This window comes from Astyanax mexicanus, chromosome 2 (genome assembly GCF_023375975.1).
Source record: "Astyanax mexicanus isolate ESR-SI-001 chromosome 2, AstMex3_surface, whole genome shotgun sequence".
NCBI lineage: Eukaryota > Metazoa > Chordata > Actinopteri > Characiformes > Acestrorhamphidae > Astyanax > Astyanax mexicanus.
This window is the reverse complement of record NC_064409.1, coordinates 46,438,632-46,461,540: the sequence shown is the minus strand read 5'-3', so window position 1 is coordinate 46,461,540 and position 22,909 is coordinate 46,438,632. Positions and strand designations below refer to the sequence as shown.

At 39.1% G+C, this 22,909-nt stretch overlaps 1 protein-coding gene across 1 annotated transcript in view; it reads left to right on the top strand.

Moving 5' to 3' along the window:
• plxnb2b (plexin b2b) overlaps window positions 1–22,909 on the top strand; it is a 295,240-nt gene that overhangs the window by 203,430 nt on the left and 68,901 nt on the right. Inside the window, exons 3-11 of the mRNA XM_049474378.1 lie at window positions 2,055–3,199; window positions 6,592–6,786; window positions 10,110–10,235; window positions 10,472–10,572; window positions 12,265–12,391; window positions 13,878–14,034; window positions 19,129–19,240; window positions 19,948–20,059; window positions 21,912–22,013. Coding sequence (XP_049330335.1) covers window positions 2,055–3,199; window positions 6,592–6,786; window positions 10,110–10,235; window positions 10,472–10,572; window positions 12,265–12,391; window positions 13,878–14,034; window positions 19,129–19,240; window positions 19,948–20,059; window positions 21,912–22,013 — 2,177 coding nt within the window. The remainder of the gene's footprint in view (window positions 1–2,054; window positions 3,200–6,591; window positions 6,787–10,109; window positions 10,236–10,471; window positions 10,573–12,264; window positions 12,392–13,877; window positions 14,035–19,128; window positions 19,241–19,947; window positions 20,060–21,911; window positions 22,014–22,909) is intronic.

The window sequence follows — 22,909 nt, the reverse complement described above, 5'->3', positions numbered from 1 at the left end:
ATATAGTGTAAAAAGAGTATGTTGAGTGCATTGACTATGCCCAGTATTTACTGTGCTGAGAGTACATAAAGTGTACTTTGTATACTTAGTTTATAACGTGTTCTATAGTATGTTATAGTAACTTTGGACGAGCCTTGTCGCCGGCATGTAAACACATCTTTGGTGAGGTTGGATGTTGAGTGTGCTAAGTATAGGATGTACTATGAACCTAGTGTAATTTTATAGTATGGTGAACGTACTGAGAGTATTTTGACTGTACTGATTATATTGTCACTGTCCAATGAAACGCATGAATCTTCAAACAACCCAAAGCAACTTGTAACAATGTAAAAAAATCATAATTTCAGGTCTTGTTGGAGAATTTCTGTTGGTCCATTCATCAAGAAATGTCGATATGGGACAGTTTGTGTGTTCAAATTATGTAGAAAACAGAAAAGAGACAAAAATAGAGCTAGTTGTTTTTCATTGGACATCAATGATAAGGTACACTGTTTACTGAGTTTACTGAGTACACAAGTAGGTCTTATTTAATCAATAATTAGGTTTAATAGCACCAGTGTGATTATGCACATAATACGAGACTGAAAACCTGAAAAACGGAAGCACTACCTAAAATTTTCTAGTATGAGCGTTGTAAATAATACACACTTATTTAAAGAGCCCTTCATGTGAAGAGATCTGTTCTCAGCTAGAGCAGGCAGTGCTGTTTTCTCTGCAGAGAACATCTCCAGTCTTCTCTAGAGAACGACGAGAAAGACAGGAGAACAGAAGAGCCTGAATTGCCGCTGTTTCAGCGAGCGCTTGTTGTATCTTGTATCACTGTTTTTAAGCTATTGTTGAAAATTGTTTAAGGGAGTGAATTAAAAAGGGCAGACACATTTACCTGGAGAAATGGAATTTAAAATAAATGAGCTCGCTGCTCTGAAGGGGGAGAAAAAAGGAGGGTTGAGATGGAGGAACAGGAACCTTTATGGAAATGAGAGTGCGAGCTGAAATTAACGGAGCCCTGGGGGGTGAATGGATAATGAGTGGTGCGCATGGTCAGAGTTGCGGGGAAAAGGCAGGTTAACATAACAGCTATCCGTGCTCGGCCGGGTGGGACTTCGTCGGGGTTTCGGGTTTTGACAAGCGTGCCTCCAGGAGTGACTGTCTGACTGGAATGAGGAACAAAGACCCCGGCGCTGTTGCTGACGGTGCCACCTGTAGAGTGCTGTAACACAGGAGCAATGCGCTGTGGATGAAGGTGTGTGTGTGTGTGTGTGTGTGTGTAAGAAGAAGGTACACTTTCCGTACTTTCTTTCCGTTTTTCTTGGGAGTTGAGCAGTGTGTGCCATCTCTCTCTCTCTCTCTTTCTCTCTCTCTCTTTTAGTGGTCTCAGTGTCTGTGTTTGTGTGTGTGTGTGTGTGTGTTTGTGTGTGTTCTTGTATCTGTATCTGTATCTGAGTCAGATTGCCTCGCTGTCATTTAAATGTAATGAAATAAGCAACAGATGATTGACTGTGCTCGAGCAGCTGTGACCAAACTAAGATTAATGTCCTCAGAGAGCGTGAGAGAGAGAAAGAGAGAGAGAGAGAAGTAGAGAAAGAGAGAGAGAGAGAGAGAAAGAGAAGTGGTGACGGGAGGGTGGGCGGTGGTCATTGTAGACTTTCACTTTGTGTTCTCACTAGATATCTTACATTTTCTAAACGCTCCCTTGCAGCCTCTTTATGCGCAACTTGAACACCTGTAGATCCATTGGAGCTCTGTTGGAATAATTGAATGGAGGCCCAACAGTCCTTGAGAGCTAATTGTAAAATATATTTTAAGGCCAGTGGAACCACTGTGGGCATTTTTTCTGTATGCAAATCTCAGAAGTAGGTCTAATCGTTCATAAAAAAAAATATTTTGGCGTCTATTGTCCCAGCAGAAGCTCCTGGCTACCATTAACCTTAAAAAACAGTTTCAGTCGAGTGGGTTTGTGAAGGCATCATCATTGTGCAAGAACTGTGTTTAGCTTCTGAAAAAAAGCATTTAATTCATTTTTCTAACCCTTTTTTTTTCTCTTTCTCACACAGCAATGGCGGGTTGGGTGCAGATGGTCCTGTTCTTGCTGTGGTGCGTTTTTTTATCTGAGAGCTCTGCAGAGGTTTTGGAGTTTCCCACAGACACGTGCATCAACAACGTAGTCCAGGACCCCGCCACAGGCCGAGTTTACTTGGGGGCAGTCAACACCATTTACCAGCTTGACGCCTTTCTAAAGCTGGAGGCCAGAGCCGAGACCGGGCCAAAGAAAGACGCTCGGACCTGCACTCCGCCCGTCTCCGCCTGCACCACCGCCGATCTCAAAGACACCAACAACATCAACAAGCTCCTGCTGGTCCACCATACTAACGGATCTCTAATCGTCTGCGGGAGCGTTTATAAAGGCATCTGCTCTCTTCTGAACCTCAGCAATGTCAACCAGGAGATCTACTACAGCGACACCAAAGGGGAAAGGACGTACGCCGCCAGCACCGACGAGAACATTTCAGTGGTGGGGGTCATGGCAACGTTCCTGCTGAAGGAAAACCCCGATAAAAAGACATTTCCCGTCTTCCTGATTGCGAAGGCGCACGGAGGCCCGGAGGACAACCCCAAGCTCATCGCCACTCGCATCTTGGAGAACTACAAGGAGTGGGTGGTGTTCGAGAGCATAGTGGAGGCCTCACCGGTGCAGGTCTTCCCCCACGGCCTCAAGTATCAGCACCAGTTTCGCTTTGCCTTCAAAGACTCCGGCTACATCTATTTCCTCTTCTCCCGCACTCGCGACGAGTCGGACAACAAAAACTTCACCTTCCTCTCGCGCCTGTGCGAGAGGGACGAGAGCTATTACTCCTACACGGAGCTGCAGCTCAACTGCAGTCGCAACGGCGTCCAGTACAACAAAGTCCAGGCTGCGTACGTAACCGAGCCAGGGAAGGAGCTGGCGCGTGCCATGCTGGATTCTGGTCAGTACGGCACCGTTTCAGTCTGGGATAAAGTGCTGTTTATAGTGGCCAGTCCAGATGGCGAGGACGCTACAGACTCGGCGCTTTGCATGTATCCATTAAAGCGCATTAATGAGCGGGTAGAGGACATCCTCAACGCCTGCTACACCGACTACGGGAAAATAGGAGGAAGAGCAGCTGTGTACAGCCCTTATAAATCCATCACAGACAATCCTTGTCAGAATCATCACACTGTAAGTAGCACCCTCATGAAATTGTGACAAAACTGACTAGATGATTAGATTATGGTAGGATTTCTCTGCTGGAGATGATATTTTTGCTCTCAGGTTTCTGTATACTTGCATTATATATTCAATGTTCTGGATGTTCTGCTTTCTACATGTGTTCTACAGGTGTGGGAATAGAGCAGAAATGTAAGATGGGAGACCCAGTGCTTTATGGTTTATAGGAGAAACTTGTTCTTACTCTTTGGACATTTGTAGTAACATCTGTAGTTCATTTCTCTGGTCCGAATCAGTTGATGAGTTTGCTGACTTAGAGCAGGGGTGTCCAAACTACGGCCCGCGGGTCATTTGCGTCCCGTTTCCTTTTTTGGAGCGGCCCGCGAGGTATTTTAGAAATAGAATGAAAGTTGGTCCGCTGTTAAGCAGGTTTTTATAATGTGAGATTCAAAGTTTGAACGCTAGGTGTCAGAAACGGGCCAAAGAGTCTAAAAGCGGAGAGGGTGCGCATTTCTAGAGCTGAAAATTGGGCCAAAAAGAGTCTAAAAGCGGAGAGAGTGCGCATTTCTAGCACAGAAAAACGGGCCAAAGAGTCTTAAAGTTGCCGTAATTAAGGAGTTTAATATTAAGAGACATCATGAAATTAAACATCAATTTGAAAAATCTTAGTTTACACAACACTGTCAAAGATAAAGATAGTAAGTCAAGTAAAATGGTGTGTAAATGAAATAAACAGGAAAAAAGTATTATTTAAAGTCGTATATTTCATGATTTGTTTTATTACAGAGTGTGGCCCGTGACTTCAAATATATTTCTTCTTCTGGCCCCCAACAAAAAAAGTTTGGACACCCCTGAGCATTTTTACAGGAAATAACCTAAACGTACCAAAATGCAACACATCAAACGACACGACCACGTTGTCTATACTAATTTACATGAGTTGTCTTGCACAACAGAAAGGAAGTAAGTATAGCAAGAAAAAATTGCATTCCAGACCAGTGGGTATGTAAGTTTAAAGCTGCTTTAGTACTGAATGCAGAAAGTTTAATGCAAAGTCAAGAGGACAAGTGTGGCGAGTGCTAGACATACGGCATTAAGTGTAAAAACAGCTTAGCATGAAGCAGCAGAGAGAGCGTTTGTTCATATCTGTAGTGATTATATGGGTAATTAATCAGGTTAAACACTGCCTGAGCTGCACTCTATCTTAAGTATGAGGATTATACTTGATAACTGGGTCTAAAGTTTAGATAATCGGGTGGGCTGAGGTTTCCCAACAGTTTCTTTGGCCCTGTTTGGTCAGGTTCAAGAAAATGGTCTGTGACGTAGACCTATGTTTTTTCACACTATGATCGTAGAACAAACTGCAGAACTTTATATTATAATGTTATAATCACTCAGTACTGACCTGCGCAGTGTGCACATGTGAGCTCCTCCACTTGTCTGCATTGGTTTATTCTTGAAAAAAAAAAATCAAATTAAAAGCTTTGCACGTGGGCCAATTGCCATGTCATGCACCTCTGAATTGTTCTAACTACGCCAGGGTGTGGATACAGCTGCCAAGCAATACAATGGAAGTACAGGCCCCTTAGATACACGCTGCAATTGAGCATAAACATGTCGACGTCGCAGGGAATGCGCAGCGTGTTGTGTGTGTTCCATGTTGCACTGTTTATTATTATTATTATTTTGCTTATTCAAGCAACTCAGAATTAAATTTAAATCGGTCAGTTTTAACACTCTTTTTATTAAATAATGTGGGGTTTAAATCGGGCCCGGGCTCAATTTAGTTAATTGGGCAGAGTGGATCAGGCTCTGACAGAATGTGCACAGGCTTGACTCGGGTGGTGTTTGAGCTTTTGGGCCCAATTTAAGCTCTAGTTGGGTCGGATCGAGCTCGGACCATTTTCTCACCACGGTTTCATGGTTCTCGGTACGGTTGTTCTGATTAGCTACCGTAAGTGATTACTGTTTTCACACCTGACCAAACGAACCGCATTAACTGCATTACAAATAAACCAGAGTCAGTTTTAACTGGATCAAATAGTGCTGGCAGGAAAACGCCCTAACTCTGAAAAAACTTTTTTTCTGTCCTCTTTACTTATAATAATAAATGTATCCAATAAAACAAAAAATCTTGATAAGAGAACTACATACAACATAGTACACTCATCCATCTTGCATTTTGTGCTATAACGAGTTGCAGTACTGTGCAAAAGTTTTAGGCACCTAAGCAAACTAAACTAATCCATTTATCTCAGCAATATGAGTGTTTTTGCCTGAAAAAAGCACCACATATGATTTGAACAGATGCAAATAAACATAAATACAGTAAAAAATAACAAGAATTTCTCTTTTTTAGGTAAGCAGGTTGTATCCTGAGCCAAGCTGTAGAACAAAGTGTACAGATTCCAGATTTCTCCTGGATGCCCTCAGCCAGCATGTGTATATTATGTTCAGTTCCATCAGCAGCTCACCTGATTTACCACATTTACCAATTTACCAAACCAGGTGTTGATATGATGAGAACTAGAAATAATTATATTAAAGGCAGATGAGGAGAGATTAGGAGATGTTTTAAGGAACACGGTGCTGTAAAAGCTCTGCTTTTTGTAAAATTGCTGTTTGTATTTATTGTAACGCTTTGTGGTGTTTTTTACTGAGCTCATAAACACTTACTGCCCAGATAAGAAGCTTTTTCTTTACTGAAATTTCCAAAGGTGCCTAAAACTTTTGCACTGCAGTACAGTACCTGACAGTGACAATATCTCCAATATAGCCCCCCCTGTCGTATATTATAGGTTAATTATAAGGAATCTCCCTGGCCAATTTGTACAGTATGTGTAATTACCCGAACATTTCCACATGTAACCCAGATTTATAATCATAACCTGGATCTGTTGTGCAGAAGGTGCCACACATACAAGCAGTAATAATGCGGAGCACAGCAAGCCTGGCAGAGAAAAAGAACTGCAGATATTGCAGATGGCACAAAAGAGGACAAAAGAGCGTTCAAATAACACTCCTTTCATACAGAGCGCTCGCTTTGTCTTCCAGACAGAAGGAAGAGGAAGAACTAGAAGAAGAAGAAGAAGAAGAAGCGTAGCCTATTAGCAGCTTTTGCTCTGACGAACTGGGCTCACTATGACTGTGGAAGGTTCACCAGGTTCAGTGATTAAAAGGAGGTCATTCATTCAGTCAGACTTGAACTCATCCTAGATCTCATCCATAATCTGCGCTTAAATCACTTCAGTACTTCAGTACTTCCTCAGGTCAAACTAATCCAGCTTTTACAGGGTTTAAAGAGAAGACACTTCTTTTGTGAGGATGTAACAAACCGCTGTCCTGCCTGAGAGGCTTCAGCAGATTCTTTAGAGGCTCAAAACTCTCTGTTTCCTCCATTGCAGAAGGAAATAGTGGACCAGAACAAGTGTGGAGCAGAGTTTCTCCGGTACCCGCTGGCCAGCAGGCCACAGTTCGCTCTGCAGGCAGAGGCGGTCTTCTCCAGACAGGGTCGAGGCCATCTGACAGCGGTGGCCGTGGCCGTGGAGAACGACCACACCATAGCTTTTCTGGGGAGCAGCGTGGGAGAGGTGGTGAAGGTAAGTTTTATAAATGAAGATTTATTTCCAGAGTTAAATTCTCTTTGATTTGCGTTTTTATTTTATTTTTTTGCTGAAACGCTCATGGGTTTGACTGCCAGTTGAGGTAGACTGGTAGCTCGAGGACAAATAACGCGGGAAATGGAAGCAAAATAGTGTCCAATTAGTCATCTACCAAAGCCGGCAGCTCCGTGCCACATGCCTTCCATAGCTCTTCCAACAGGAATAAAAAAGAGAGGTTTTTTTTTTTTTTTTTTGGCAGGTGAGAATTGCTGTGCTGTGTAGTAATTCTGTGAATCTGTCTGCCAGAAGGAAGGAGAGAATGTGTATCAGTATTATTGGAATGCCCTATTGCAGTCTAGATAAACACAGCTCATTTGGTTTGTAGACAAATCTGGTGTGTTTGCTTTACACCAGCGTCTGCAAACCCAAGTCGGATGAAAGGGTACGAGCTTATTGTGATTACAGGTCAGATCTGCCTCCCTGAGATATTCTGAGAAAATAGACTCCAGCTGATTTGTTTTTAGATTACGAGACACATGAAAGCTCTACTTTCAGTAATATATACAGAAGCCTCACATATATGAGGTGCGTAAGATAGACAGACAGAAAACATTTAAACATTGATAGATTAAAGTATTTTTAAAAGTACTATATTTTGTACTTTTGCAGTACTGTATGGATTTTTAGAAATGCAGTATTTAAAAATAACTATCAGTTACATTTAAAGATTGGAGGCAGACAGTGTTTCATTTGTACATGTTGTGTTGTGTTGCTACACAGACTGGGCAGTGTTGTGCTCTTTTTTCTGATTGGATAAAAAGTTACATTACATTACATTTGGCAGACGCTTTTGTCCAAAGCGACTTACAATAGTGAAGTACAAAAGTAATAGAAGTTAAAGGTGGAAACATCTTTAGACAGGGCCTAAAAGAGGTCAAAGGGAAATAATGGGATGCAGGAGTAGAGAAGGGGAAGAAGGAAATGAGGTTAGAAGTAGTTATTGTGTTAGAGGTGTTAGGAGAGTAAGTGCTCTTTGAAGAACTCTGTCTTCAGGAGTTTCTTAAAGATAGCGAGAGATTCTCCTGATCTGGTAGTGGAAGGTAGTTTCTTCCACCATTGGAGAACTCTGTATGAGAACAGTCTGGATTGCTTTGTTTGAATGTTTGGCAAAAAGTAAGCTTCTCTTTTATTTGGGTTATATAAATATTGGATATTTGGATTATATAAATATGAAAGTGTGAAAATGTGAAAATGTGTTTGCTCCCAGTTTATAATTATTCTTAGTATAATTAAGTGTCCTAAATAACTGTGTAATCAGGCATAAACAATCCATATAATAAGAGTGTAACTACTGGTGAATAGTAGAGTAAATAGAGTAATAATGTGTTTAGACTAAGTTGTGTATACATTTATATTATATTTCTTCAACAGCTATTGTGCGGTAATTAATTGTATGTAATTGGTTCTGTGATTTTTTTAATACTAAAATCTTTATTCAAATTTCATTTCTGAAAGATGGACAAAATTATCTGCTAATTAAATAACCTGTATAACTGTAATTAATATTTAACAATGTGTACTTTGCCAGTAGTTACACTGTTATTACATGCATTGTTGATATATAATAGCATAGTTTTTAAAGAAACTTATTATGCAGTGGGATCATGTTTTTTATATATATACTGTGACAGTTATTTAAACATTTGCAGTACGTATATCGCCTAGCTTACAGTATAATAAAGTACATGTGATACAGCGGCTTGCATTTTTAAGTATTCATTTTTATATTTTTTTCCCATTACAACCACCAACTTAAATGTAGTTTATTGAAATTTAAGTGATAAAAACAAAGTAGCACAAATTATGAAGTGTAACAAAAATTATACATGGTTTTCAAATTTTTTTATCAAATAAAAGTCAGAAAAGTGTGACATGCAAAAGTATTCAGCCTCCCTATATCAATACTTAGTAGAGCCACCTACTAGCACACTGCAATTACAACTGCCTTACAAAAGTGTTTTGGGGTTTGTCTCTACCAGCTTTGCACATCTAGAGACTGAGATTTTTGCCCCATTCTTCTTGGCAGAATATCTCAAGCTCAGCCAAGTTGGATTAAGAGTGTCTGTGAACAGCAATTTTCACATCTAGTCACAGAAGCTCAACGGGATTTAGGTCAGAATTTTGACTGGGTCACTCTAACACATGAATACTCTTTAATCTAAATCATTCCACTGTAGCTCGGCTGTATGTTTAGGGTCATTGTCTTGCTGGAAGGTAAATCTACCTCTCAGTCTTTTGAAGCTTCAATGGGTTTTCTATGCAGGATTGGCCTGTATTTAGCTCCATCCATCTTCCCATCAACTCTGACCAGCTTTCCTTTTTCTCTGCTGAAGAAAAGCTTCCCCACAGCATGATGCTGCCACCACCATGTTTTACAGTGGGACTTTTGGGTTCAGGTTGATGAGCAGTGGGATTTTTCCATGACAGCATAGCTCTTTGCATTTAAGCCAAAAAGTGTTCAAGTTTGGTCTCATCTGACCACAGCACCTTCTTTTCAAACAAAAAAAACCTACAATTTTATATTAGTTTTTGTGTTTTGTGTTTTTCTTTTCCCTAAATTGAATCTCAGATCAGAATATTTACGTTTATTTTGCTTCTGTCGTTTTTAATACTGTGTATATGGTCTATATTGTTGAATATTTACATTATCCAGTGTACTGACCTGTCCTACTGCTCATCTTTTCAATGAACAAAAAGTTGTTCACAAAAAAACAACAAAAAAAGTAGGGGTAAGGGTAGAGTTCAAGGTTTGAAATGGGATTGGGCCAAAACTTGGAATCTAGCAATGGAAAACATATCACAATACAGGGTTCAATAGAGGGTTGTATTATTTATTGCATCACTAAGTTCTTGCCAGTACACAGCCCTCCTGTGCATGGGTTTTCTCCTTCATTATGAACACCAAGAACTCAAAAGGCAGCTGGCAATTTGATTCAAGAAAGAGAAGCTTAGAATTGGGATGGCTGGCATCTTGCTTTCACTCATCCAGGCATTACATGTAGCAGCACTGTTCGTAATGAAGAGTCCGAGAGGGTATTTTTGGAGTTTTTTGAGAGCAGGTTCCTGGAGTTTGTGGTCATTAGCTGCTTGTAGACCATTAGTTTGGGAATGACACTTTGTCAGGTGTGTGTCTCGGGTTGCGTGGGGTGCTGCTGTGTGTGGGTTTTGGCGCTGTGGGTGGAGATGACGGATGTGTCTTGTCCCATGCTGCACTGTATAATTGTAACCTGCTCCATGTCTATTGTTCTCCAACTCCGCAGGTTCATTTGTCAAGCAGTCCGGACGGGTACATCAGGGTTTCCGGGGACACGGCGGGCGGCCGCGTGAATAAGAACCTTTTCTTTGACAAGACCCACAGCCACCTGTACATCACCGCCGAGAAAAAGGTGCGGCACTAAAGCCATTTATCACGGCATTAAGTTTGTGTGCGTTACGTGAAAGGGTTCATTTCTCCGGCTGTCAGCGATGTTTGATGTTGTGGGAATATGCCCTAATGCCTCCGCTGTGAACACCGCCCGCTGATGCGGCGTCTACGCTTCCATAATGATATCCAAACAAAGACCAGGACGACCTAAAGTAAGACTAAATCAAAGCTTTCTGCTTCTGTTTTTGTGGACATTAGATCTCTAAGGTTCCCGTGCAGACGTGCCATCTGAAGACTGACTGCGAGTCCTGCATGGCCCTCAAAGATCCCTACTGCGGCTGGTGCGTCCTGGAGGGCAGGTGAATATGATGCTTTTTAATGCGTCGCTCCTTTAAAAATGTGAGGATTTATGCTAATTCTGCTCTACAACATGTTTACCAAACAGCAACATGCTGTAGAGAATTACAGAACTGTATCTGAATGCTGATCAGACAAGGTGTAAGTATCTTCCAGACCTTGGAGGTGATTTTTTTTTTTTGTGGATGTGCTGCTACATGTCAGAGGATGTTAAACAGGAAATCCTGCAGGAAGTGAATGAAGAGCTCAGTGAAAGAAAGCTTGTTTGGGATGACGGACGCCCTCGCTCTCTGCACAGCCCTTTCGGACAGGTGTTTGATAGGTTTGTGCGGGGTTTGGGTGCAGTGTACAGTATACAGAAATTTAGAAGGCGTTTAACTGAGCGGTTCATTCACTGATTCACAGCAACAGAACAGTTTAAATGATCTTATAAATACTGTATTTAAAACCATAAGTTCTGGCAGATGATTAGGAGTGGCATTAAATTTGAAGTCAGATTGACTTTGTTCCTCTGTACAGTTTCAACCCCCTACCTTTCTAACACTGCCCACTACACCATGATGCATTAAACAATTAAACGTACTAACTACACAATTCAAGCTAATAAATGACAGAAATGACAATAAAGTAAGTGTTGGAATCCAGTATGTTCTAGAAAATAATTGGAAGTCTACCAGGAACAATAAATGCTAAATATTTTGAGTGTTGGGGGCAATAAGTATTGAGCTACACATACAGTAAGTAATGTCTCTCAGTATAGGGTGTTGGGCTAATGTCTTGGCAAGGAATTATAGAGGTTCCTAATGGTGTCCATCCTATGCTGCTTGAATATTCCTGCAGATACAGTACAGTAGGTTTCTACAGCAGGGGACCCTACAGATTGTAGGCTGACGATGGCATAGCAACTGTGTCTTTAAGGCAAGCTGTTAAAATGGCAGCAGCATGCAAACAAACATCGTCATGGTGTGGGGTGCAATCAGAGCCGGCCCAATACATATTTCAATACATTCTTTCATACCAAGAGGATACTTTCAAAGTTCTTGAAAATTTTCGAATTCATTTCTTAAAGTATTTTTTTACTTAGTAATCTTCTTGCCAATATATGGAGTAAAACATTGCTCAAATAGGTCCAGAGGAATGGGACATTCCATTTCTAAAATTGTGTTGAGATTTAACATCCCTCGATTCACAAAGTCACATGTGCACCAGGAGTACATCATTGAAGTTACTGCCACACACAGTGGACAGCACACAAGGTGGTAATGATCATGACTGGCGACATCTGGCTAAAACTTTTAAAAATTCAGAAATGACTCCAGAAGAAATCTCATTTACATTCAATGCCAGAGAGCATATCCCACTGTGCAGCCTGTCAGTGCCAGAATAAAATAAGCTATACTATACAGTTTAATAGTGTATCTAAAATTAATGTGACAATTCAGCCTTTTTCTTCTGATTATTGTCTGTTTATTTGGTTCATTTCTTTAATTTAATATATACATCTTCAATTACTGAGTGTTTGGTTTTTACAGACTGTGTATTATTGACCCTGCACAGGAAGCTGTAATTCACAAACCACAATTAGAGGCTTCCATATGGCGGCACACCGCCTGTAACTCAAACCGCTGTGATTGATGCGTGATGTGTGTGATGTAAATGTGTTTTATATCGGTTTTTGTCCGCACGTTTTACAGATGTACGAGAAGGTCCGAGTGCAGTCGAGCCGAGGAGAAGAACGGCTGGCTGTGGAGCCCCAAACAACAGTGTGTTAAAATAGTCTCCTTCCATCCTCCCAACCTCAGCTGCAAGAGATCCCAGCAGGTGAGCACACAGGTCTCGCAGACACAATTACCACGCTTATTTTTAAACTTCCGTTCTCAAACAATCATTAGGAACGCTGAGCTGTGCTGCATCTTCTCCACAACTGCTCACTGAGGCCATATGGTGGATGTACAGAAAGAGTACAGTGCATGCTGGTGCAGTTTTGAAACTTGATTTAGCAGTTGCTTGCACAGTGCTTTTGATTTTAGTTTGTGTAGATGGTTTTATGCGCATAATCGACAATGTTGATTATAAAAAAAATGTGTCCACTCCAAATTTCAGTGTCAGCAAATTCTTGATAAATACTGGGAGCAAAACAACACAATAGGGGAGAGTCAAGAACTGATCACTCAACTCAACTTTGTCTTCAAACTTAGACCTAATCTCACTTAATATCATAGCACTTCACATTTAAATGGCTTCTGACCATTTATAGCGCATTTAAATCCCGCATTTAGATATTCCTATCTGTTGAAATTGAGAGGAAACGTTAGTAACAGGCACCTTACCCACAGGAAGCAGAAATGAAGGGCATGACAGAAATAATCGTTGACTAATCAGAAAAGTTATTTAAAGGCTGGTCCACTACCAAAATAATCATTAGTTGCACTCATACATCACATATAGAATATTCATGGCTTTCTGATCAATTTTAATATGTTAAAGTGGCAGTCTGTAGGTTTTGGGGATTTAAGGATTTAGAGAACATTGGTGAGAATGTGTTATTGCACCGAGCAGTTTTTTTTTTGTTAATTATATTTATTTCTGAGTGAAATTCTGTGTTTTTGTTCATTTGTAAAATGCTGTCAAAATATAGAGAGCAATTATATCCAACAGTTGGGTGGCACAGTGGTTTGGGAGTTTGCATGTTGGCCTCTCAGTGCTGGGGTCTTTGGTTCAAGTCCCTCTCTGGGTGGAGTTTCCATGTTCTTCCTTTATCTGCGTAGGTTTCCTGTGAGGACTCCAGTTTCCTTTCACAGTCCAAAAAGACGGAGATCTGGTTAACTAGACACTCTAAATTGCCTAGAAATAAATGGTTACTCTTAATTGATGCAGAAGGGTTGTTCTGGGGTTTCCTTGAAAGAGTCTATGTAAGTGTATCATCTTCATCATTATCATCTCTTTTTAGAATGAACGTATAAGACGGTTTTGTCAGGATGCTGATAATTAAATTAGAATCTTGAGGAATAATACTGCTTTTAATTTTAACAGAAAAGGTCTAGGCACTGCTGCTTTAAGAAGGAATAGGAGAAGCATATGTTCAGTAATGTGTGTGTAAGCTCAGAGTCACGGGGAGTCATTATTTATTGCATTGTTTCTGTGGACGTGATGTGTGCATCCAATCAGTGTTTGACTCTCCTTCATTCCACAGTGAAATTGCAGGCTAGCAGGTCCAGACATTACACTGGAGCTCATAACAGCGGGGCTTGTCAGGGCTCTCACACAGATTGCCAGTTCATTAAACCAGCTCTCTGTCTCCCGATAGGTTGAGATCAACATCCCATCCCTGCCCAGCGTCAGAGATTTTGACAGGATTCAGTGCACAGTCGGCTTATACAGGAGTAAAGCCGCCATGGTCGACTCCATGGTGAGGTGCAGCCTTCCTCCACCTGAGGAGCTGCCATCTACACCCCCACTGCAGGGTAAGTCTGGAGCAATGTAAATGTATAAGGTACAGTGTATGTGCTGCATATAGTAATGCTTTTTTAGTTTTTGTTTGTAAATTCAACTCATTTTTGGTTTAAATTGCAGTGCCAGTGTTCATTTATCACTGGACATACAGGGGTTGGGCAATGAAACTGAAACACCTGGTTTTAGACCACAATAATTTATTGTCCCGACGGACAGTTCTGCTGGAAACAGGAGAGTTGAGGTGCACATTGAATTCTGCCGTGATTTGGGCAGCCGTGGTTTTATGTTTTTTGGATACAATCCGGGTTAGCACCCGAACATCCCTTTCAGACAGCTTCCTCTCGCGTCCACAGTTAATCCTGTTGGATGTGGTTCATCCTTCTTGGTGGTATGCTGACTAATTACCCTGAATATCGTGGCTCTTGATGCATCACAAAGACTTGCTGTCTTAGTCACAGATTCGTCAGCAAGACGTGCACCAACAATTTGTCCTCTATTGAACTCATTATGGTATGTCACCCATAATGTTGTGTGCATTGCAATATTTTGAGCAAAACTGTGCTCTTACCCTGCTAATTGAACCTTCACACTCTGCTCTTACTGGTGCAATGTGCAATTAATGAAGATTGGCCACCAGGCTGCTTCAATTTAGCCATGAAACCTCCAACACTAAAACGACAGGTGTTTCAGTTTCATTGTCCAACCCCTGTAGTTTGTGTTTACTCATAGTTTTAATCTGCAGTTGGCAAACAGTATTATTACAGTTGAGGCAAATAATTGTAAACACTGTAAAAAAAAAAAAAAAACACACCTGATTTAACTTAATCAAGTCACTGAAAACAGAACATCACTAGCATCTGTATTAATAATTATAATAATGATTCATTTTGCTTATGACTCTCCATTGTCAAAACAAAATTATTATTATTTTTGCTCACACAAGACAAGAAAAAGACAAGAAAAAAACAAACAAAAAATTAAGTAGAGGTTACAGGCTAGAAACTTCATCTGCCCTATTTCAGTGATGTATAGTTGAGCCGTCAATCGGCCACTGTGCAGCTTAATTTAGGGCATGTCAGTATGTTTTTGCTATCGTAACGACGGGAAAAGTATGCATTGGCACGGCTCGAAACACATAAAAGGCATTCTCTTAATCAAGGGTATGTTTTGATCCTAACGTAATATAAACCTATCAGCATGTCACTTGCCATTCCCTTTAAGAGCCAGGTGCGCGCTGACTTTGAGGGATCAGTATTTTAACGGCGCATCACTGACCTGCTTGTTTACGCTATGAAGGTGAACAAGCAGGTCATTTACAGGATTTAGAGCAATGTTATCTTATTATGCATGTTGTTTATTTTTGATGTAAAATTTAGTGTTGTGTATTGCCAAAATCCATATGTGTGTTTAAGGAGAGGGGGTGTATACACATTGAGCACCCACAGAACACCTGCATTGCCAAGATAGCAATGAACGCCTGACTGTTGACTGTTGTCTAGGTTCATTTCAGTCAGTGGCGCGCCTGAACACATAACACATATTATTTCCAGACCACCACATCAATCGGCATAGATAAATTTATAAACTCCATCGCTATTTTAATGGTGCAGGGGAAGGTTTGAAAATAGACTTTTGGCAGGGTGTATGATAGCAATGAGCACCACAGCGCACCTTGTGCCAGGTAACAGATAGGAACCAATATCTCTGTAAGTTCCACTATTTCTATTTATCTGCTCAACTATTGGGTTAATTGTGGTAAAAAAAAGTTTAACCTTGTAGGACATAATCTAAGAAGTTATAAAACAAAATCTGTACTTGTAGTTTTGATGTAAGAACTTCAGAACATTCTGAATATTTTGTACATGTATATATTTAAGCTGGCAACCTCTTAAACATGGTGGTGCAGCTTCTAATCTGCTTACCTCAACTTTTGCTTTACTTCTCTCAGTGATTCTGTAGCAAAACTGATTCTTTTTTACTATTATTAAGGAAGTAAGTATAAATTAATTCATATGTACCATTTTTATTCTGAGAAAACTGGAGGGACCAGAACCTTTTTTAAGGAAACTGGATTAAAATTCAATAATCATGCTGATGAATCTATATCTGTGGATAAAACTTAGACTAAATGACTTTTAATCAGTCAGCACCATCTTTATGTTGAGAACACAGGGGAACATCTTAAATATATTTGAAATGTCACAGCTGCAGTGGATTTCTATATGTTAATTATGCTTATAAACTATAACTGTATTATCACTCCACATAGTTTTAATTTTTGTCAACAGAATACAAAGAGGTGGTTAAAAGCACGGCTAAATAAGTACATTTATAATGGTGATTAGTAGCATTAAGTGGCAGAAATTCAATATTGCTGGTAATGTATTTCTGCTTTGCCATTACATATAATAAGCTCAATCAATTTTTTTTTATATTTCATTGGTCCTGTTGAATGAACAGCAAAGCGTTTCTGTGTCTGTAACCAAGCAACAGATAATGTTTGAATATCAGAACAAAAGATATTTATTTGCAGTATAATTATAAAGTTACACGCATAATGTAGCTGTGTAAGCACGGGTTATGCAAAATAAAATTATGTGATGCAAAATTTTAATATTTTAAATACTGCCTAAACCTAAAAATACTACATTGAAACGAAACATACTGCAGTGTTAGTGCTAATTGTTTTTTAATGTAATTTTCTTGTTCCAAAATGTCCTGTAAAGTGCATATTTTTGTAAAGATGGTACAATATGGTAATCAAGATGGTTAGATGAATAAATTAATAGTTACTGAGTGAAATAATCATGCACACATATAGTTTCTCAATATGTTTACTGAATTTTAAATCCACTCCAGGAATGACAGATTGTGCTGTTAAAACATTAAAGTTACTGGGCAAACTGGCAACTGGCGCATCTCAAAAATGTAGATTAATATCCAAAAATTTCAGGTTTTTGAGTAGTGTAATTAACCTATATAATATATGAGTTTCACTTTTTGAATTGAGTTTCTACCATAAAAACCTAAAACAACTTTTTGATGATATTGAAATTGATATTGGAGTTTCATTTCTGTAGAAGAAAAGGTAATGGAACCATGGTTTCCATGCTGTAAACTGATATTTTACTTAATGCACTTTCACACCAAATCAGACAAAAAAAAAGTTGTACAAACAGAATCGCATATTTATTGTTGTCTTTCATACTAAGCCCGAAACTGAAGGATTGCAACCCTGAATAAATATTTGAATCAACGTGTGTTTGATTTGTTTGTGTTGTCGGATGAGTTAAACTCGAGCTGAGCAATCTCTGCTGAGCTCTCCTGAGCAACAGAGATTCATTGTTTTGGTTGCAGACCAAACAAATGAGCATGAAGACCTCAGGAGAAGAGATGATTTAGTTTGCAGCAGAACCAAAAAAAATATTTGATGCAACACTCTATAAAAAATGCACAGGTTGAAGAAAATATATGGCGGAACAAAGCTGAAGGACTGGGGAATGGGATGTTTTTAGTTTGTCTAGAGCATCCAGGTCTGTTAACGTCTGCAAAGAACCGTGAACTGTAAGTTTCCTTGATAATGAGCACTCGTGTTTAGGAGGTGAACTAAAGAGTGCAGAAAACGTGAACAGAAAGTGGACAACAAGCAGAGAAACAAAAAGAGTGAAAATGTATGTTATTGAGTGTCTAGCCCCATTTACAGTGCTATTATTATTACAATACAATAAGGAACTTGCATAGATCACTTGCAAAGTTGCATAGATAGAGAACCTCAGGCAGTACACAACAGGATTAGCCAGCAGACTTCTTCTGACGGAGGGATCTGTGGGAAGTTAGGGTTGGTCCATGGTAAGTCAGCAGATGAGGGAGATTAAGTACTTGCAGTACTTAAGTACAAAAAATGTTCAATACTTTAGTACTTCCACATAAGTGAGGAGCTTAAAGAACACTTCAACTTCAACTCAAGTCACTTTTTAGAGTCTGGGTCTCTAATACTTTATACACGTCTGTCAACACTTTACTCTTACACTGGATCCCAACACAAATGAACACACTCAACGCTTAGGTGTGGATGTGCTAAAAAACAGAGAGGTAGGGCTAAGGGGTGTTGGGACATGGGGTGAAATGAGATTAGAAATTGGGCCTTCAGACTTATTCAGACGGAATTGGTTTAAAATATTTCACGCTTCTACTCAGTGATTTTGAAAAAATCAGTGCAATTGAAAAAAAACAGGTGGACCAGTGAGTTTTTAGGTTTTCTCGGTCACATGACATCGCGTTCAGTAGCTCCTCCATTTCCACTCGCTGTTGGGTTTATACAAATCTCTTTGGGAACGTACACCCAAAGTGTAATTATGATGCGTTGCAGTGGACGAATAGCTATTTATTAAACGCGAGGTGATAAAATTCAAAGATGTGTGTCCAGATGGGACAAACTTTACCGGAGGACCACAGAGTTCAGCGAAAAACAGTAGATAATTCAGCCTGAAGTTTTCTCAGAGGACGTCTGAGGAAAACACATACATGTACATAGTTGTTCTGGACAGGAAAAAAATCTCAGAGGACCCCCCCTGAGAAACTAATCCTGTCCGGATAGGGCTTTAGTGAGCAAATATAATAACTTTATGTGAGATTACAATAGAGATCACTATAGGAATCAGATACTTTTTTTGGAAAGTGGACAGTGGATAGTTTTCAGCACAGCAACCACATTGACATGACAGAAGCTCACAGTAGAGTATATATATATATATATATATATATATATATATATATATATATATATATATATATATCTGATGTGATGGCTGATTATTTTTGACAGTGACACTGATGTATTAAAATTCTAGTGCAGCATTACTCCAGTGCAACACAAACACACACACACACACACACACAATAATATTCTCACATTGATATTACTGCTTAAAAATGTTTTTTCTTCTAATTTTGCCTAATAAACTGTCTCAGTACTCAGTGCTCAGTGTTTAAAAAAGGATAAAGATACAGTTCCTGGAAGTGTTGTAGGAAGTGCAGAGCGCTGTGTTTGTGACGGTGATGGTTTGATGGTGCTTTTCTCCTGATGTTTCTGTCTCCCTGTCTAGATTTCGTGGCAGTGCTGGTGCGAGTGTACGTGAATGATAGTGTGGAGGTGGCCTCTCGCGAGTTTGACTTCTACAACTGTGCAGCAGCCATCCGCAAAGCGGAAAACACTCCGTGAGTGGCTTCTCCTCTCCTCTCTTCTCCTCTCCTCTCTCAGTGTCAGCGAGAGTGTCACCGCTTTGTGCTGACGCCACACTGTGCGTGTGTTTGAGTGTGTGTGTGTGTGTGTTTGTGTACTCACGCTCGCGTGTTTGTCTATGTGTGTGTGTGTGTGTGTGTGTTTAATGAATACGAGCATCTGCACAGATGAAACTAAGGTTTACTCATAAATTGTGATGCATGAGTGATACTGAAATTGAATTTGCTTCTATAGGGACTCCTTGCATTTTCTCTTCCTTTCCTTTTTTTTTTTTTTCACCTCCACACCAAGCTCAGGAAATTGCTTTAGTTTCCTATTCATTCATCAAAAGCAAAAGGTGATCTCTGGTGTTTTTTGTTTTTTTTTTCTTCTTCTTCTCTTTCCTGCTCCAGCACTGTGTGCTTTGTGTATATTTTTTTTCTCTTTTTTTTGTAGCACTCTGGAATATAGCTGATGAATGTGCATTGTTTCTTGGGACCTGCAGAGATGTATTATTTCCACTCAACATTTACACACTGCTGAAAAATGTAATTACAGATCTGTGGGGTCTGTGTGTTGATGCTTCGCTATCCTTTCCCTCTGGAAATGGAAATTTGTATTTATTTATTTATTTATATATTTATTTATTTTTTATATAAATCACTTTCTGCTTCTTTTTTTCCCCCCTCCGCTTGCCTTATAGATGTACAGCCTGCGTGAGCAGACCGTGGGCGTGTCAGTGGAATACTGCTGACCACACCTGCTCGGATATGAACGATAATGAAAAAGGACCCAACATCATCAAACATAAACAGGTGCAGAACTAGCAAACCTTTTTTTAATCTTTTGTTTGTGCAGGACGACTGTTTACTGTGCTTACGAAGCTCTGTGCTTTATTGCTGTGCTATCATATTAGACTGCATAGTCTGCTTCTATTAGATGGCCAAAGCATCGTTACAAAACTTCAAATAATATGCAAATAATAGGAATCCTCTTTTTAATATGTGTTCCATGTTCTACAACACCTCGAGCGGCGTTATGTAAATTATTGCATTAATTTGTCTGTTTATTAATGCTATATAAAGTACCAGCCAGTACTTTGTAAGTTTAGACACATCTTTTTTGCACTGTAAATTAATACTGAAGGTATACAGACTATAAAGGAACACATAAGAAATCATAAATGTAGTAACTCAAAAGTTTTAAACAAACCGAAATACTCTTTAACGTATTTAGGTGCTCTTGTCTGAGGTTCTGTTAACTCTGATGTATTTATCCAGTACAACAGAGGTAACTACTACTCTTCCTTTCCTGGGGTGGTCCTGATGAGAGCCAGTTTCATCATTTTAATGTTTGTGACTGCACTTAAGGATACTTTCAAAGTTCTTGAAATTTTCCAGATTGACTGACTTATGATTTCTCAAAGTTATTTTTGTCTTTACTTGGTTGAGTAGTTCTTGCCGTAGTATGGATTAGAACATAATTAATGAAATAGAGATATTCACCATACACCAAATAGTTCCAGATGTTTTCCTTATAGTTTAATTGACTTTAATGTACTTCAATCTACAATGCAGAAAAGTTTTAAATAATGAAAAAAAAACTGAATTGTTTGTTTGCCCAACTTTTGACTGGTACTGTATATAAATAGTTATAGTATAAAATTGTCGTATCCAATGTACCTGACCTTGATTTTTAACCCATAACTCCAGTACGGAGGGGCTGTAAAAAATAGAAAAAAATAATAAAAAAGTAAAGCATTTTTGAAGGTTACAAGTGTTCATTTTATTTTCTTTTTCTTTTTTTCTTTATTTTATTATTAATATTCTAATTTTTTTTAAATAATGTATGAATTCTGAAGGGTTGCTTAATTTGTTATGTTGGACAGGCATAATTATGAGCATAATGCTTCCGCCTGTGTCACTATTTTGCTGTCAATGTTTGTAGTGTTTTTGTATTATGTGGTTACAAACTGGCTGAATTATCATGATCATCATCATCATCATTATTTCATTAAAAGCACACCTCTCCAACTGTTACTGGGCTTGTGTTGCAGTCAGTGACACGGTCAACATTTTGCTGGTAGATGGAAAAACAGAATTAAATAAACACCTGCAAATATGGATGCAAACGTCACAAAAGGAGACCCTCTATTGCAGGATAAGGACCCTAAACACACATCTTCGGCAGGGGAATTGATTCTGAACAATCCAGAAAGGACTCCCTTAGGAGGTTGCCCCCTCACAGCCCTCTTAAATGTCGTATGGCTGTCACACTCATGCATCCCAAGCATTATAGAGAATGTGTGAATGGACATCAAAAGAAACCAATTTTTGCAAGGAATAACGGGTGAAAATCCCATATCATTTGCTGCTGGTCTTTTGTTGTTATTTTAAAACTGTAAAAGAGAGAAAAATTAATAATCTTTAACTTTTAGAAATCAGGTCATATCTTACTTATATCTATATATATATATATATATATATATATATATATATATATGTGTGTGTGTGTGTGTGTGTGTTTCTGTGCATGTTACAGTCTACAAAGGCTTGGCCTGTGGGAGTTTAAAAAAGGATTTCCCCTGATTGTTGATTGTTATTCATGTGGCAGACTGTTTATTTCCTCTTTACTGAAATATTAAAAGCTCCGTTTGTTCGTTCACAGGCGAAGAACTGTCCGCGGTTTGAGAACCCGGACCCCGTCCTCATTCCTGTGGGATTTAAGACCCGCATCAGTTTTGAGGGTGTAAATCTAGGTGCCTACAAGGTGAGTTGTGACACCCCGTCCACTGAATTATGAATTACGGCACAGTAAGGTTTTCTAAGCATGTCGTGGAGAACACAGAGCAACTGAAGGTTTCATTAAAAAGTCATTTCCCAAGAGGTGCATCTGTTTAATATTTGGCCTTATTGTCAGGAGATGGTGAGTTGGAATCCTGATCATGCCGAAAGTCCAAGAGAGCATAATTCTTTCTGTTTAATTGGACACAATGCAGTGCAGTAGGTGCAGTCTTGAATAAAAATATTTTTTTTAACACAAAAACATTTTCACTTAATTCCAGGCACTACTGTTTTTTAGTGTGTTTGTTACAATGACAGAAACTCCAGAAAACCAAAATATTGGTATACGTATACTATCGTACGCATGGTGTAAGTGTATGTACGTATTGTGATTAGGGCTGTCGATTTTATTTTTACTTTTGTTTTTTTATTTATTTATTTATTTTTTTTCACTTACTGTTGAGTTCAGAAGATTATTTATGTTGAGGTAATGCTTTATTTCTTTCTTTCTCACACTTGCGTGGTCTTGCACACACAAATACACAAACACACACTCACAGCTGATGCTAAGTTTCTTTTCTTTTCGAGCTTAAAAAGAAGGTGAAGGTGTGGAATATGGAGCTACAATCGTGTTTTTTTCTCTCTAATAAAACCCTCAGTTAAACTCAGTAACTCAGCACATTACAATGTTCTCATTTAAAAAGCATCAAAACTACCCTGAGATATAATAATACAGTAATAAAAGAATCTAGTCCATCAGGTGTAAACCATGTTACACCATTAGTACACTGTATTCTTTTCAGAAATGCAGTTAAATCATGAATTTTATCTATGATTTAGTCACAGAATATTGTTGTGATTAATTCACTTATTTTTAAGGGA